General features: G+C 35.7%; 1 protein-coding gene across 1 annotated transcript; it reads left to right on the top strand.

The window, feature by feature from the left end:
• Nucleotides 1-575: 575 nt before the first annotated feature.
• On the top strand, nt 576-17,749 carry LOC120767588 (helix-loop-helix protein 11). Its single transcript, XM_040093736.1, has 3 exons — nt 576-1,134; nt 6,976-7,285; nt 13,133-17,749. The coding sequence occupies exons 1-3, from the start codon at nt 1,046-1,048 to the stop codon at nt 14,447-14,449; spliced, it is 1,716 nt and encodes a 571-aa protein (XP_039949670.1). The 5' UTR covers nt 576-1,045; the 3' UTR covers nt 14,450-17,749.
• The last annotated feature ends 15 nt before the right edge of the window (nt 17,750-17,764 follow it).

Here is a 17,764-nt window from a genome sequence, read left to right as displayed (position 1 = left end):
AACAAAACAGTTATACTCTGTAACAACATCTTGCAAAAATTTAAAAATAAAATTAGCTTCGACAAAAAGGTGACACAGAGTGTCGTCATGCTATTTCAAGAATTTAGTGACAGTTTGAAGCCAGAGAACATAAAACAATGAAAAGGTGCAATTCCAATTTATGTTTTCTGGTGAAGCTCTCTGCACGACATTTCGCGCCATCTATTGCTAAGTAGTATAAGTAGTTCAGGTCTTAATCATGAATCTATTCTCATTATTCGGGCACACACCACTAATATAGCATTCTGACGGCATGCTCTTGTATATTACTTTATTCAGTTATGAAACTCCATAAGTGCCGGAAAAACTTAGCAGAGAATTTAAATAGACAAGCGACTTCTCATCACCATAGCAACAGCAAATTTGTCGATTCGTCAGTAGTTTACAGCCAAACTCTCCTCAAAGCAGAATCACATGTGCATTTTGAAGTCTGGCAACCCACTCAATCGTTCGTTTTTATGCCGACTTCCAATAATGTACAAAGAGAAAAGATGAGAGCAGCGTCGCTGTCAATTCACAGGTCGTAGTTCTCTGGTTCGCAGTCCGGTAAAGTCAGGAAAAGGCGACAAACGTCAGTGACGGAATATTTGTACGTGTAATTGCGCGCTTTAGATTTATCGCTTTCTTTGCTGCAATTTGCAATCTATTTCTGATCGTGAAGTTCTAAATACTACTTAAAATTCAATTATCTAGCAACAGCCCAAAACTAAGGTAAAAGTGCTGGGTGAAGAGCAATTAGAACCAAAGTTGGTGTTTGCAGCGCGTAAGTGGTGTGAGAAAAGGCGCCGAAAAGTGTCGTCTAAGCAGACAATTTCTATTGCAAATATATACCAAAATACATATATAAAGATTTAAAACACGTGTCTACATATTTGCGAAATTACAGTTTTTGCAAAGAGTGTGTTTGTGTGTGCCGAAAAATAAGTTATATCAAAATAAAAAAAGTGAAAAAGAGACATCGTTGTAGCAGTTCGCACAAAAATTTTAAACATTTCGTTCCACAAAAATGTCTGTACCCGTTGCAATCAAGACAGAGGAAGTCATTTTGGAGAGCACCGAATACAACAGCGCAGAGGAATTGGACGAGGAACTACAGTAAGTTCGCAGGAAATTAATACGTAAACACTTGTTTTTGAGAATTGCAATTGGCTTTTTGAGACTTGTACCTTTGCCACATTAGTTATTGATTTTTCTTATATGTGTACGTTCGTCTGCATGTTCATTGAAGCGACCATAAAAACCATATGTACATACAGGTTCTATATATGTATATATAATAAGTACGCACAAACATGTATCTAAATGTGCCTTCTGTACCGTCAGTCGCCTTATTATTAGCGAAAGCAAAGCGGTGAAAAACATCTGTGCCGTTGGTGTGACAAAGAGCGGAGAGTATTTCTCACACATTTACATTTGAGGTCGCGTCCGCCACTGCACACACAGATGACTATTGGAATAAGTTAGTTTGGTTCGTCTGTTGCTGTCATTTGATTCATTGGGGGTAGAAAATAGAAACTCAGTGTTTACATACATGTACATATGTCTTATATATGTATAAATAGGTATGCATAATCGTACAGATGCAAATGAAAATTGTTAATGAGTTGAAAAGGGCGGAGAGAAAAATGAAATTGACGCGTTACGAAAATCCCACAAAGCAGACGTAATACAAAAATAACAGATGATGGGTTGTGTTCTCATTTACGGCATATTTCTCTCAGCCAGGCTGTTCGGCAATGTTTCCAATCACCGCGCCAGCATTCTTGTCTTCCAGCGAGAGCCGGAGGCAAATTGGCACGTACGCTCACTGGAAATGAAGTGACGCGTTACTTCTGGCGTCCATATTGAAAACGGCTGATTTTTTGTTTACAGTGGCGGTCGAGTCGGCAAGCTACATGTGATTTGCGTGAAACGTGTTGTTGGCGCAAAAGTACAGCAGCTGATGTAGAATGGTGTGTTATGACGAGTTCGCAGCTGCTTTGTGATAAAGGCTGATAGGATAATTAGGTTTTTTGCGCTTACATGTGTATGTACATTTGTATAGAAAAGTTGAATCAGTGCAAAAATTGTTATTTACATAATACTGTTATTCAATGGATTTAAAGAGACAAATATATGTATATGTTTATGTATGCTTCTACGCAAATTCCAGTCAGCTTTTGTAGAATTTGATTACATTATAAATTTATCTACAATGGGTAATTCTACATACGGTGGGTCAAAGGGATTTACGGCTGGATCTAAAAGCGATGGTTGCAGTTCAGTTTTGGCGTTCTCTAGAAACTAACTCATCCATTTGCTCCTTATTAGTAAAATAGTGTAATAAAAATTTCACTTTGAGAAGCAAAATATTGGAGTTCTTAATTAGGGTTTAAATATGACTCGATATATTATGTTATCTTTAAAAATACTTATGTAAATCTTCGCATCTTGTTGCAGAGTTGCAGAAGTAAATTAAGGGAAGGTTCCACTTAACATTGCCTCGTTTAAAGTATTCACTGAATTTTTCCATACAACGGCTTGGTCGGTGAAATAAATTGATTAATGTGTGAATTTTTGAGAGTGCAAGTAACTCTTGTGAATTTCTAGTAGTTTTCAAACTTGACTAAGAAAATCTAACGTAGACTCAAGACTATATGCTCACCTCTCTAGTATGCTTTTTTATAAACCAAATATTAAAACAAAATAGTAATAATAAATTCAGAAGTAATTTTGCCCCGACCCACCACACATTTGAATACGAGAACCCAAAAATATTTCATAAGGCTCTTTTAATCTAAAGAGGTTAGTGATGCTATCATTACAAAACGGAAAGGCCAAAAATGTTTATTATAGGCATAACGTTACATTTTGATAATTTTATATTTACCACTACTGTAAGGTGAGGCGTTAGCAACGTATTCGTTAATATATCAGCTGTACAAATTGATTTCGATTCAAAAGCGTTTCAACACGATGGTCTCGTACAGCTGTGCACAAATTTCCGTTTTGCTTAGCTTTGTGTTCGCTTTTGAAACGGCGGAGGTTGGCGCTTTGCATGCTAGAGCGCAAAACTTCATTCGTAAATATATGAAAACACTGGGAGCTCCGACCGAATTCCGATTTGAAGAGAGCGGTAGCAAAGAGGAATCGTTGTCTACATTCTGTGTAGTAGGCCTAAACAACTACAGAGAAAATCCAACGATGTCGGCAAGTTTCGTTGGCATTTCGGTGCATAAAGGGGCTAGAAGCGAATGAAATCGACATTGCCGGAGCTAACGATTGGGGCCGCATTCCACAACCGGCACCTACGACTGCAGCATCGCTTCGGAATTCATTTCTACACATGAATATCTATTTATTGTACAGTATATACATATGTATTCATGCATATGTGAGCTTCCACTGGCATGTAGTCTTTCCGCTCTCTTTTTTATTCGCCTACGATGAAGGTGTTTGTTTACATACATATCTAGGGAAGGTAGCTGACACGAAGCTGAATCTATGTAAATACTACGTATGTATGTACGTACATATTTTATGCGGAGAGTTGAACTGCAAGTATAGGCGATACTATATGCATACGTGTGTGAGCATAGCCAGTTTATCCGAATCGGATGACGACTGAGGTGTTATATACGTTTTTTTGTTATTAAACTGATGTTTTTTTTACAAATCTTAATAGAGATGTATTTATGGTAATTCCATATTCGTGGGTATTTTAAAAACACATGGTTGTTTATATATCCATTTGTATACAAAATTAATTTTTGAATCTACTAAAAGTACTCTTAAAATCCAACTATCGCAATAGTCAAGGAAATTCATTAATAAAAAAAATAATCAATCATATACATACATATGTACATACATACATATGTATGTAATGCTAAGCTAATGAAATTTCATCCATTCTTATTCCTCGGCACAGCTTCGCTCACCTTTAGTAGTTGTTTTGTTTTCTTTTTATAGTCCCACCATCCCTTGCTGTCTATTTCAAGCAGCTGTTTCTGTTTGTTTACGTTGCAGCCACTTGTTTATATGGCGCTGGGATGGTGCGTGAGTGAATCACGAATTCGGAAAGTTTGAATATACAGTAGAGGCCCGCTAATCCGGATCAATTAAAACCGGCCCCTATCCGGAATATAAGGAAATCCGGATTACCAAAGACATATCAGAACTATGTATATAATATTATAAATATTTATAAATTTCTGTTTGTTTATTATAACAAATAATACACATGTTCCAAAAAAAACAAAAAAACTTAAACCAATAAAGCATAAAAGCGAATGTAGGGAATAATAAACATGTGATCCGGATTAGAGAATACGGATAGAGAATGTCGGTCCGGATTACAAGAGACATAATAGAAATTTTGAGTTTTTTAACCCTGTCCGGATTACAGTGGAATCCGGATTAGGCCATGTCCGGATTAGCGGGCCTCTACTGTACTATAATCGATAATATGTATGTACATACATACATATGTATATTAAATCTCAATATTTACGCCAAGTTTATAACTTAACTTTAAATATTAAAAAAACACCTACATTCATACATATGTATGTATGTACTTACATATGTACATAAGTATGTGACATTTCTATACTTTGCTACAGAGTATACAAAAGTTTTGTTCACCTGACGGTTGTATTTATTACCTAAAACGAGATAGATATATGTACATACATATGTATATTTGTATAAATGATCAGGATGATGAGACTATGCTAAATCCGTCCGTCCGTGCAAGCTGTAGCCCGAGTAAAAATGGCGATATCTTGATGAAACTTGGTACATATGTGTGGACAAAAAAGTTTGAAAAAGGTAGGCTTAATGTACATATGTATGTATGTATCTGCTATGATATGAATGAAATCGGATGATATCCCCGCTCACTTTGCATATAACGGTACTATTAAAAGCGTGATAAATCGATAACTAAATTCGCCCCTGAGATGGCATGAGAGGGCTTTAAAGGACCCACGTGCGAAATTGCACGATGAGCGTGCACCGCCCACTTTTAGTGAAAGTCATATGTATATCTCGAGGCCCGCCTGACCGACTTCAATCAAATTTGGTACGTGATATTCTTCTCATATTTCTATGTAACAGTACGAAAATGATCGAAATCGGACTGCAATCACGCTTATTCTTCATATAATAGAATTTTAACTTCCATCTGCTTATTTTCTTTCCCATCAAGAAGCACTATTCAATATAACGGAATAAAACTTTGCACGAATTGTGCCTCCTTATGAATAAAAATTTCCCGCTTAGAATAAATAAAATCAGGTGAAAACTAGACCCCATATAACTCATGTAACTTATGTACCTGAAGATACTTCTCTGGCTTTATTCATTGCAAGATGCAAGGATATGAAATTTTCGGTTATAACCGAATTTGGCTCTTTCTTACGTGTTTTGCAGCTTTGTATACACGTTTGTAACTGTTTAAAATATTTGTATGTTCTGTTTTTGTTATTTTATAGTATGGGGTTATTTCGATATGTAGGTAAACCTCGCTAACTTGGCAATTCTGGTTAATAGGTCATTGCTTGCGTCATCATCATCCGCAATATCTACAACTACCGGTGTTCATTGAGTGACTGGTGGTTAACAAATATCACATTGTCGGTTTTAAAATATATGTATGTATATATGTATGTACATATGTATTGGATGGTTAAATAATATACAAATAGAACACGCCTTATTTCTCCTATACATTGGTACTCTATTTAGTAGAGTTGTGTCAAGTTCGATATAATCGGTTCACATTATTCAAATTTTTTGGCAACAACTTCTGGTTTTCTACTGGATTTGGGTGTAGTACCAATCGTAAACGTTTTCTCAAATTTTAATTCTATGCTGTTTTCATATGTAAAACAATACATATGTATGTATGTACGTTCAAGAGACATACATTTACATTGGTTGTCTTCAAATGTGTGCACGCTCTAAAGTATGTGGAAATATACTTACATTATTTGACTAACTTAACATATGCTGCTATTAAATACATTTGCACTAGCATACATATGAACATAGGCACGTATGTATGTAGCTGGCCGTATTACTAGTCTACACTAGGGTGAATGAAACTGCATTCCAATGTCAGCAACACGAAATGAAATTGTGACGGCAACCGAGTCGCCAACGAGTACGAAATTTATGAATGAGCGCGAGAATCTAAACAAGCAAACCACACGTACATATGTACATACCTAGTCGGCTATTTATAAATATTTAAAGGTCTACCAATAGGAATTATTAGGGAAATTTAAACCGTTGCCACACAGTCGAGTCTAAATAACCGGACCCGGATTTTTAACCGGCCAAGGACTGCCAGCTCCGTACCATGCCTTAAAATTACTTCAGAAATGTTTACTGTTACTACAACAACATTAAAGAATTTCGATAGAAAGTGTTAACTTTTATCGCGAAGTTCTTAGAAAATTTTGTGGGATTACTTATAGACATGAAGAGCGAAATGGCAAAAGACCAATATTTACATATGCTATTATACATATATCTTTGGGTTTTTTACAACCAAATAATTGAAACATCTCTAAGTTAGCTAGTTTAACATTCGTCCTAGTTAGTTTCATTACTTTCCACTTGTGGTTTAGTTTCGACAGACTGTAAAGTCACAAAATATTTTGAGACAACTAATTCAAGGAATAGGCTCACTGTGAACAAGTATTTTTCTAATTTGTCTTTCCGCTTGAGCTTTCTTTTTCTCAGTTCGTCCCAGAAGTTATGTAATTTAAATAAAAAAGTCATTAGTAGTTGGGTCTATGCACTTGAAACAGGTCAGGATCTTTATCTGACCATGGAATCTCACCCCAACATTATTCCTCTTTTTACGAAACGTTAATATTCTATCTATGTCCGTCCTTAGATTACATTAGGTACAATAATAATTAACCAATATTTGCGCTCTTTCAGATTACAATTAGAAGATTCCGGAGGTGAATACATTCAGTACCAGGCGGAGCCACAACTGCCACAGCGTCAGCGTCACTCTAGTTCCGGGATGAATTCGAGCAATGCAACAACAAAAAGTGGTAGTGGTGGCATCACAGCTAGCAGCAACGTTACCAATAACGGCGGCAATAAAAATCTTCTGGAGAGTGAGAAACGTATGCGACGCGAAATCGCCAACAGCAACGAAAGACGACGAATGCAGAGTATCAATGCCGGTTTTCAGAATTTACGTTCGCTCCTACCGCGCCACGAAGGCGACAAGTTGAGTAAGGTAAGTTACGCCACACTACAACACACCATACTACACTATACGGTACTATAATACACTCGTACTATGCTATACTATGGCAATTGTACTGAAGTACATACATACATATGTTGACTTTTCGCATGCATCGTGTATGGATAAATGTACATGACTGGGTATATTTTTATGGATTCGTAGTTTATTGAATATGTTTTAAAGACTTACAATTGTTCTTAATTATTCGTTTAATATACTTGGATTGGACCATATGGGCACTGGGTCCCAATTTCGAAAATTTCTTTGGGTGGTTAGTAGTGGGACAAGTAAGTTGGTGGAGTTTGACCCGCTTAAAACGTCTGAAAGCCATCCCAAATGGTCGGCAATCGCTCGTAATACTATAGTCTATTAGTGGACTATGCTTAAGCATAGTATATGTACATACATATGTACATATGTGCTTACCTATGTACATGTGTATTTTAAAAGAGTGCACGTATTTCCATTAAACCTGAGTTTGTACTCCTAGGGTGGCTGGAAAGTGGATCGATATATTCCAGCAGTGCTACGCGGCACACTTCTGCTTTGCCGCAAAGAAGTCAACATCGTTGGAAAACATAAGTTATGTGGAACTATGTTAGTTTGTTCACACATAAATAGTTGTTGCATTTGAGCGCACACTTGTACAATTTCTATACTATTTTACCATTTACGGTCTTTGTAGTTGAATTTTGAAAAATTTTAATTTTTTTAAATAGAGTAGGAATGTGCAGTGTCCTGCTGGAATTCGGAAATGGAATTGTAGACACAACTTTACGTATGTACATACATACATATGTACGTAAAACTATTATTATGGAGTCCAGCAGGCTTGCAGAATGTGTGTCGAACGTATGTATCTACATACATATGTACATATGTATGTACATATGCCAACTTACATCACACCCCTTCTGGGGGAAATGTCAAAAGGTCAATAACCGCGTAGTTGCGAAGTTACTAACAGAAAGATTTATAAGGAATTTAAATTTAGGATATAAAGAAATAATACGTGGTTGTAGTCCGATTTTCACAATGTAACATAATAACGTCGGGCAGATATAGGATTTCACCTAAAGCTAAAAGGGCCGCTGATTCCACCGGACCGTTATTTTTCCTGGATGAAATTGCAGCTCTTGAAGCTCTCGAGGTTGCTCTATCGTCCCAAATGCGGCAATTTTGCTTGTTTACATACCCATTGAGGCATTGCTGAACAAAATTTGTCTCGAAAACATCGGATCTTTTTGGAACTTTTCAAGAGCCCATAGAGCGAAGCGATGTTGCGAATCGACTCGGCTACGGCTGCTATATATTCTGCACTTTTTACTTTTGACATTGTTTTTTAGTTCTGACATTTTGTGGCAATGACCTAATAGTACCAAGTTTGATAAATATTTCTTAATTTTTACTAGTTGTTATAACCATTAAACAGACCTGTTGATGGAAAGCAATAAGTTAAGGTCATTGAAACCTCTTAACGATATGCCCATTTGACGTATGTTGGTTTCATTTTACTCATTGCATGTCAGGGTTTATTCTTGATAAGTAGGAATTTAACCTGTTTCAATATCCAGAACGAAGATGCACTAGGGTCTCCCTTGTTTCACGCGGCAACTCGAGCTCTTGTTTTGCAAAAAGTGGTGTTTGGTTACTAGTAACCTCTGTACTTTTTTTGTGACAATCGGGGTTGTGTATGTGTGTGTGTGGAGTAAAGGAGTGCAGACTGTCGAATGTGCCACCTACAATTTTAGTGGTATTTACCGTGTGAGTGCTGACGTCGTAGACGGTGTACTCCTTTGTCCAGTTTTTCAAATAGTGTGGCCATAGATTTAGCAGTTTTCGGCTCCTTGCAGTGGGGAAGAAAGAAAGTGCTGGAAGATAAGCGTTCACTTTTGAGCACATCCCGTAATGTAGTAATTGAAGAAACTCCTTCTAGTGGTTGTGGGAGTTTCGAAATGTGATTAAACAGTAGCGAGGAGAGGACACCACCTTGCGGAACTCTCTGTTTAATTCTCTATAACTTGGGCTCACCTCAAAATAGTGATGACTGTTGACCGCTCAGATAGTTCATGGGCTACCTCTTCAGTCTTGGAGGGAGTAAATTGTTCGATGTTCTCAGCGATATATGGTGGACTATCAAAATCTTTTGGCATGTCCAACGCTACGAGAACAGTCCTCTCACAGGAGGTTTTTGCTTGATGCCATTAGCTACCTGGGCCGTTTATGATTCTAAATGGTGTGGTGATTCTGTGCACTTTACGGAAGCCGTGCTACTGTTCGGTTAGACGCAGCTGGTGAGTGAAGGTCGGGAGCAACAAAGCCTCAAATATTGTCACTACTGTGGAAAGGCGACCACCGATTTTCCACACATTGGGAATGTGAGGGATGGTCAGTGACAAATTAAGGACCTTGTTGAGATAGTTTACTTCATCGAGCCTGGGTAGATGGATTTTGATGTCTTTACTTTGTTGATGACACTCTGAATCTCGTCGCTCGCTCATTTCTTCGAGCCTTAATTTTTAATCAAAACTTGCGCTTGCACAAACAGACACAGTCACCAGGAATTGAACTCGCCTTGTCGATCTGATTACTTACATATGTAAATATGTACAAATATTTAAATAGCTTTACGTAAATATTTTAGATGTCTCGATTAATTTTAGACGTTGTAAAACGCGAAAAAACTATTGTACTCTGTTGCAATATGTTGCGAAAGTGTAAAACTTACAATATAGAACATTTTTGTGATATAATCTGATCAGTTATTAAAACTTTTGCTAATTGTGGTGTATAACAATTTTGAATCCCAGCAAAACACTTGTGGTTTTGAAGAGTTTTTTTGTAACAGATCAGGTATACAAAATGGATTAAAGTAAATATAAAAATATTGTCATTAATAATGTATTCATATGTGTGCATTTACAGATACTTATATTATACACTTTTATAATTCATATCTGTATCTCGTACCTACATTCATTTAAATTATTCTCCTCCTTCGGATAGGTAGCAGAAACCCTTAAAGAGAATGCAACCAATCCATGAAAACTTTCACAATACGTACATATGTATGTAGATACACATTCATACATACGAGTATTGTATATGTAAGTGGTATTCATAGGTCCGTTGCGAAAACAGCTGATTTGTCAACGATCGCTTGTATTCATATACTAATTCCACTTGTACATACTTATAGGGACTTAAGTATGTGTGGGTAGTGTGGAGTACAAAAGATTGGGTATTTTTTTCTAACCGCTTACTATCAACAGTTAGTTAAGTTTCTTCAAATATGTATAGCCAAAAACGGCCAGAATAGAGCCGTAAGAAATAAATATCACAAACAAACAAATATCAACAGCTCTTTAACACATGTGTAAACGATCGATGTGCCGAAGATTTATTTTTATTAATTATTTTATTATCAGATGCAATTATTGAAATTTTACGTTGGTTTTGTTTAGTGAATTATTTCAAATTTTAGCAATTATTGGTGTATGTGTGTCTTCATTCCAAGCACATGACATCCTCTACACCTAGTACTTCTAACGAAAGATGTGAAGTATGCTTATAATTGTACTATGCGTATACATATACATACATATGTTTGTGTTTACCAGCACTGTGACGTTTAAAGTTTGATCAAAGCTGATCAGCTGAAACAAATTGACCAATGCTGTAGTTTTGTTTGCAATCAAAAACCATGTGGCGCAGATAAAGTCAGTGGCGGTGGCCCAGCCCTAAAACCATATACATATGTACATTCGTATTTGCAATTGCTTGTGTTTGGATTCGTGTATGAGTGCGCGCCACTCATTCTCTCAGCTGTTTTTACAGCGCCGGCAAGTTGTGAAACAGCTGCTAGTTAGCATTGCGGTTGTCTGACTCATTGATTGTAGCTTTTTGCGTCGTGCCTTAAATTTATTCTCTTTGTTGGATATTCACACACGAACCTATAAAAAGAAATGTTTTTAAAAACAGAGCATGCTGCAAGGCGAAATCATTGAAAGTGCTAGCAAGAAGAACTAAAAAGTACGCCAGCAAATTGTACCATAGTTACCCATAATCCAAGTAAAATCTTAGCAAAACAAATACTGCAGGTATGTGTCACACCACCGAAACGAATAAAACAAATTAAAATCAGCTGTTCTGAAGCTATAGCCTGCATACATGCATGGACATACATACATACATACAGACATATGTATGTATGATTGCTAATCATCTGTAATCAACAAAACTGAAAATCAGCGCCCTGGTTTTATACTTAAAACTAAGTATTTATGCAAAGCAAATTAGTTCTTAATTTCTTTATTTTGTTCCGAATTTGTAATACGTTTTCTATATACATATGTATGTATGTATGTAACTGATGTTAATCACGTAGGCCTTTGGTCGCGTCGGCGAGAAATTACGCGCGTTTTGCTCTGTTCGTATTGTAACCATAGTCTAAAACTATAGGAAATTAAATTTAAAAAAGATTGCTTTATTATTTTTTTATTTATACACTTTTTCTTACTAACGACGACTTTCTGGACGGTAAATATAATATTGCATTAAACTTTTACGTACATATGTATGTAAATGGATTGGATTGTGCCTAAAATGAGTGGATGAATGGGTGTATGGCGTCAATGCCACCCACAATCGTAAAGAAAAGTAATTGACTAAGCCCCCTCCATCAGCTGCTCCCAGCAGCATTCAACACGACATACACCGTGTGATTGTATGAATATATGCGTGTATGTACATATGTACATTTTAACAAATGAGAGTACTGATTGCCAGCTGTTCAATCGCTCATTTGCTGTTTTTACATGTGGTTCTGGTGTGGACTTCCGTTTCAAATTCACTATTCATCTTCCACTTCCAGTATTTCTAACGAAACGTTTCGGGAATCGAAACATTAAATTTCTCAGAGATTAATTGGGAGAGAGAGAGAGAGAGAAAGACGGAGAAAATTCGCTTATGTGCTCTTTGGTAAAGTTGCTTGGTACTTTGTGACGAAAAATTTTTTACGAGACGGCGGCAAAAAAAGTACAGTCATCACAAAAACGTAAGCCGTCGCGTAGTCGTGGCTATGATATCGTTACGGCTAAGAAGGCAAAATGCAGCGTTGCATGCACATCCATATGTATGCATACTATCCAAACGAGGCGTATGCAACAAAACAACAAAGGCCGGATAACAACAACTTGAATAAGAGCAGAGTAATCGTTATTCCCGCATTTCGCTACATGCTCATTGGCAGGTCAACTAACTAGTCGATCGACAGCACTATTTTGTTTTTGTTTACATTGCAGTTATTTTTGTTCGCATGCATAGTGCTTTAGTGTGGGTAGGCCTCCATCGTTGATGTTTACCTTTTTTCAGCTGACTAAATCAGCTGCAGATAATGCACACATACGCACATTGTAAGTATGTGTGTTCGCAATTCGTTTTTGTTTTGGCCAATTGGCTGGTTAAAGGTATAACAGTTACACATGAAAATTTTAATACTAGGTGTTCACATACATATGTTGTATGTATGTATGTATATATTGTATTTTTTGTTTGTTTGTTTTCAAATTAGAATTTTCGCAACCACCGGCTTTTGATATTTGATTTTAAGCAATTTGACCATCATTAAGAAGGATTCACGTTTTTCTTGATCTTCAATTTATTGCATAACCTTCTCGAAGGTTCGTTTTTGATATTAGCAAACTAACATTACAACTTCAAGATTGGTACAAACATTACATCAGTACCTATCTTCTTTCTTTTATGTACATACATACATACTATGTAGCTTGTTCCAATCTGTATAATCTATAATATTATCCTTTTTTATTGCAGGCAGCGATCTTACAACAAACTTCCCAATATATATACGAACTAGAAAATCAGAAGACACAACTTTTGAACCAAAATAGTCAATTGAAGCGACAGCTTGGTTTACATGAGTCAAATACGGCGGGCGCGTCATCTGGGGCCGGAGAAGTTTCTACCCCTGGCAGTAGTGAAACATTGAACAGTGGTAACGTAGCCATAAAAAAGCGCAAACTCACTGATAACATAATCAACCTTCAGACGATAAGTGACTCTTCCGATGAAGGTTTGGGTTCAATGTCACCAGAACCAACTACACTTCTGAATGCAGGTGGTGGTAATGTCAATGCGAAGAGTCAAGTGATTATTGCACATAATGTTGCCACCTCCAAAGAACTAAGCGAAATGAAAAAGCAACTGGAAAAAGAACGTCGAATGCGCACCATGTTAGAGGAAGAACTGCAAATGATAAAACGGCAATTATATTCAGTGGCAACAGCGCCTGCAGCTTCCACATCCACATACATTCCACGTGAAGTTATCGAGCATACAGACAATTTGGTACGTGAATCTATAGAGGAACTGCCATCAGGAGCCGTGTCGTACGTTGAAATTGATGAAATGACCGGTCAACGGCAGGTTGTTGTTTGTTCGAGTATTGAAGAGTTGGAGAGCGAGGCTGCAGCTGCAGCAGCAGAAATTATCACTGAAGACAATGTACAGGAAGAGGTTATACTTTCATCGACTTCATCCACCGAATCTGAACAAGAAGTTAATGCGATTGCCAAGGCTTACGCTGAGGGTTCGTCACCGTCAGCAGCTGTTCTTCAGCCAATACTTCAGGCTGCCATCAAGGCAACGCCAAAAGTGGAAGTGGAACGTATACAGGAGATAATTAAAGTAAAAACAGAGAAAATTGATCAACCAAGTGGTTTAACACGTTCGAGGCAAAATCTGGAAACTATTGTCGAGGCAATAAGACATCTTGAAGGTGATCATTTATTTGCTGACGGTAGTGAACAAAAGTTACAACAACATCAGCAAAATCAAAGAGCACAGGAAGCTCCTCTGGCGCTGACAACAAAAGTTCAAAGAGCCACATTGGCAGAATTGAGTCCTTACCTGCAAATAAAAGGCAGTAAACAAGTAACAATTGTGCAGCAACCAAATCAACAAAAAGAGAGTGGTGGAAATATCATGCCCACCGCCATTTACAAAGTGCAAACAACGGCAGCGGGAGCGAGTAATATAGGCACAGGCCAAGGTGCTCAACAGGTAACAATCACAACGACGGCATTAAAGCAGGTCCGGCCAGGTGTCATTGTTGCCAAGCAGCTGTCTTGATTGCATTCAACAGCAAAAGCGTCTCAGACCGCTAATACAAAAACTAGAGTTATAGGAGTGAATGAAAGTTCAGCTAACGCGTCACGAGAGGCAGGAGATTTAGCAGTGTCCAATGCAGTAGCAACTGATGGTTTCCTGAGGAAAAATTTATTCAAAGAAAAAAGGTCACAATTGGAATCGTCGGCGAAGGTTGCAACCAATCTAGTCACCAGACTAGTGGGACTGAGCGTCAGACGAAAACTATCAAATCAAAAGTCCAAAATCGTTGCAAATGAAAACTTGACCAAACCTTTAAAAATAAATTTAACAGTTGATAAAAAATTCGCCAGCAACAAATATATCCATAACACTGCTAAGATAATTGCACATCCATCAAAACCGGAATCTTTAGAAAAATGTACAAAGACTGCTCATAATACCAAATTTGCCATTGCACCAACAAAGGCTACCAATAAACTCTCCACTATTCATGTTTTGCCAACAGCTGGTCCAGCGGCAAAATCTGGAAAATGTATTCGCTATTTAACCTCTTCAAATGGGAACTCTGCTGCTGTCAATGTAAAAGCAATTGCAACTACTCCTACACTAATTACAAATGCTACTAATGCTACTACTACTACTTTAATTGTAAAATAGTAATAGAATAATAATTGTAATAGTAATATTAGTTCTTGTAATATTTGACTTAAGGTGATGAAACGTCAGCAAGCAAAATCTTATTGCTACCAAAATTGCTAATGGTATTAAATGCGAAAAAACTACAAAAATTCATAAATAATATACGAATAAATGCATATGCAAGAACAAATACCTACCCAAAATCTAACAAAGATACAGGGAATAAAAGAAATTGATTAGTCGTTCGTGCGAAACGTTTTATTAGTCAATAAACATAATTATATATTATAAAGAACAATATTAATGAAGGATATATTAATACTTATAAGCATATGTATTGTATGTATATAAATTTATAACTACATACATAGTACTATTCGAACGAAAAACAAAATATTAGTTTATTGTGTTTGAATTTAAACCAAACTTAAATTATACTTCGCTTAGCTATGTATAGTCACGAATCGCGATTGATTTCCTAATAACATTCAAACCAAATTTCAACATGAATGCCATCGTAATTTCCTTCTGAAACGTACCAATCGCAGCATTTCAATGCTTGCAGCTACTTTACGTCTTTTCATGCATTCATAATTTGTCAACGAAATTCGTCTGCCAGATTTTTAATGTAGTTTATGCAAATAGACTTTCAATGTTTCACAATACATAATGTATATATTTGTTTTAAGTGAATTGATCAGCAAATTTAAGACTTTTATAAATGAAGGTTGTTTCGCAGAAGTTAAACTAAGTTTAATCTCATATTATGACAGCCTTATTAGAGATTTGTTAAATGTCATATGATTTTATAAACTTGTTTAGGGTAAAATTTAACTCAGAAAATATGACTTAGAAAAATTTGTATTTAGATAAATTATTATATCAACATTTCAAAAATTTCTAACATTATGTAATATGTGGGTATGTGAGTAATGAAATTTAAGAAACCGATCGAAAAATTTCACTATTACGTATTACATAGTGCTTTTTAAAAATAAACAATGAGTTAAAAAGAAACAAATTTTTAGTTCAATTTTGGTGATGGCTTTGGGCTTACATATCAGTGCTTCGCATTGTAATTCAAGTATATTACCCTGAAATTTCTTCACTACTTATACAATAGCATTGCATATGAAAAATAATGGAAATAAAATCGAATATGTATTCGGATTTACAATCTTTGTTGTGTTGCGACAAAGCCTTTAGAAAGTCTCTTTGTGTCAACTACATACCACTAGCAACTACATCATTTAAAAGTACACACCAAATCGATCCATTTTGACTAGATCTTACATAATACAAGCAATAAACAGTAATGACTAAATACAAATAATATTAAAGTACAAAAAATAGCTACATATGTATACAAAATGAATAGCATTTGCATTCACGATACGTTAAATAGACAGTTTTGTTCAAAAAACCTTTTATTTAAATTATATTGAAAGTATAAAGGCCACAACCGATAATTTTATAACCCTATGGTGGGTGTACACATAAAAAATATGCAATTAATTTTATGATACAAAATCTTATTTTAGTAGTAAGCGCTCAGTACCATCGCATTAGTTAAGTTACCGCATGTGTGTATCTGCTTCAATCTAATACCCGACGTATAAAGTTTACAACTAGTTATTGTAAAATCTTATGACAAAAGAAATTTCGTCGATAATAATAATTATTTAACTGATAGTTACCCCAGCTGCATCCTTGCTTCACCTTGGTTTGACCATTCAAAATGTTCTTTGAAATACCAATACGGAACCCTTATCAGAGGATACAAAATAGAAACTAATACACATAAAGATGTTAGACATTGCAAAGTGTGAAAGGATATGTAGAGATAAATGTTATATATGCCTTTAAATTTAAGTTCATTGATTATCGTTTATCTTTATGTTTTGTTGACTGTTTGTATAAAAATAATTATCAAAATTTAAAAGCAAACATAAAAGTAATGTGTGTATGGATACATATTTCTTCCTATACAAAAAGAAGTATATACAAACATACATATTATATAGGGGTCATGTAAGATTTATGTGTGTAATTTTATGCTATTTTTTTTAGCTTGAAGCGAAAGTATGAAAAATAAATGAATTATTTTATTTTCTTCACACGTATATTTTGTGTGCCTACAAAAACAAGAGAACTTTATTTCAATTTTATTTAAGGAATTAAATAAATACTTTTTGAAAATTATTTGTTGTTTGACTTTTATGTTTTTACCGATTTATTTTTTTTTACAAGAAAGTTGTATTTCTGCCTAATTTCCATTCGCATACATACATACATACATACGTATGTATGTACATAGCTAACAATTGACATCTGAAGATGGTAAAGAGGAAAATTCAATTATTTAATAATTATGTTTTTAAATGCATATTTTTATTTAATTGTGAAAAATATAAGTGCTCGGCCGTGTTAGGGCCTAATCGAATAAAACTATATCTAAAACATCTATTTACTTACATACATACGCCCAAGCATAGTCCGCTTCAAAGTGCATACATCCTTATGCGCTTAAATATTTGCATATTAAGCTACATATATGTATAATCAATCGCAGACGCAAACACAATAAAAAGAAAATCGCTTCGACTATTTCAAGTAGCAAATATGAATACATAATACTTCTGCTTGTACATAAACATATGCCCGCATTATTTAATTATGAAATCCAGAAATTCATTA

The sequence above is a fragment of the Bactrocera tryoni genome, chromosome 2 (genome assembly GCF_016617805.1).
Source record: "Bactrocera tryoni isolate S06 chromosome 2, CSIRO_BtryS06_freeze2, whole genome shotgun sequence".
NCBI lineage: Eukaryota > Metazoa > Arthropoda > Insecta > Diptera > Tephritidae > Bactrocera > Bactrocera tryoni.
Note: the sequence above shows the minus strand (reverse complement) of the source record. Positions and strands in the feature narration are given on the sequence as shown.

Coding starts and splice junctions, on each gene's coding strand:
- LOC120767588 (XM_040093736.1), top strand. CDS start 1,046: ATGTCTGTACCCGTTGCAATCAAGACAGAGGAAGTCATTTTGGAGAGC. Junction 1,135..6,975: donor GAATTGGACGAGGAACTACA/GTAAGTTCGCAG, acceptor GCGCTCTTTCAG/ATTACAATTAGAAGATTCCG. Junction 7,286..13,132: donor AAGGCGACAAGTTGAGTAAG/GTAAGTTACGCC, acceptor TTTTTATTGCAG/GCAGCGATCTTACAACAAAC.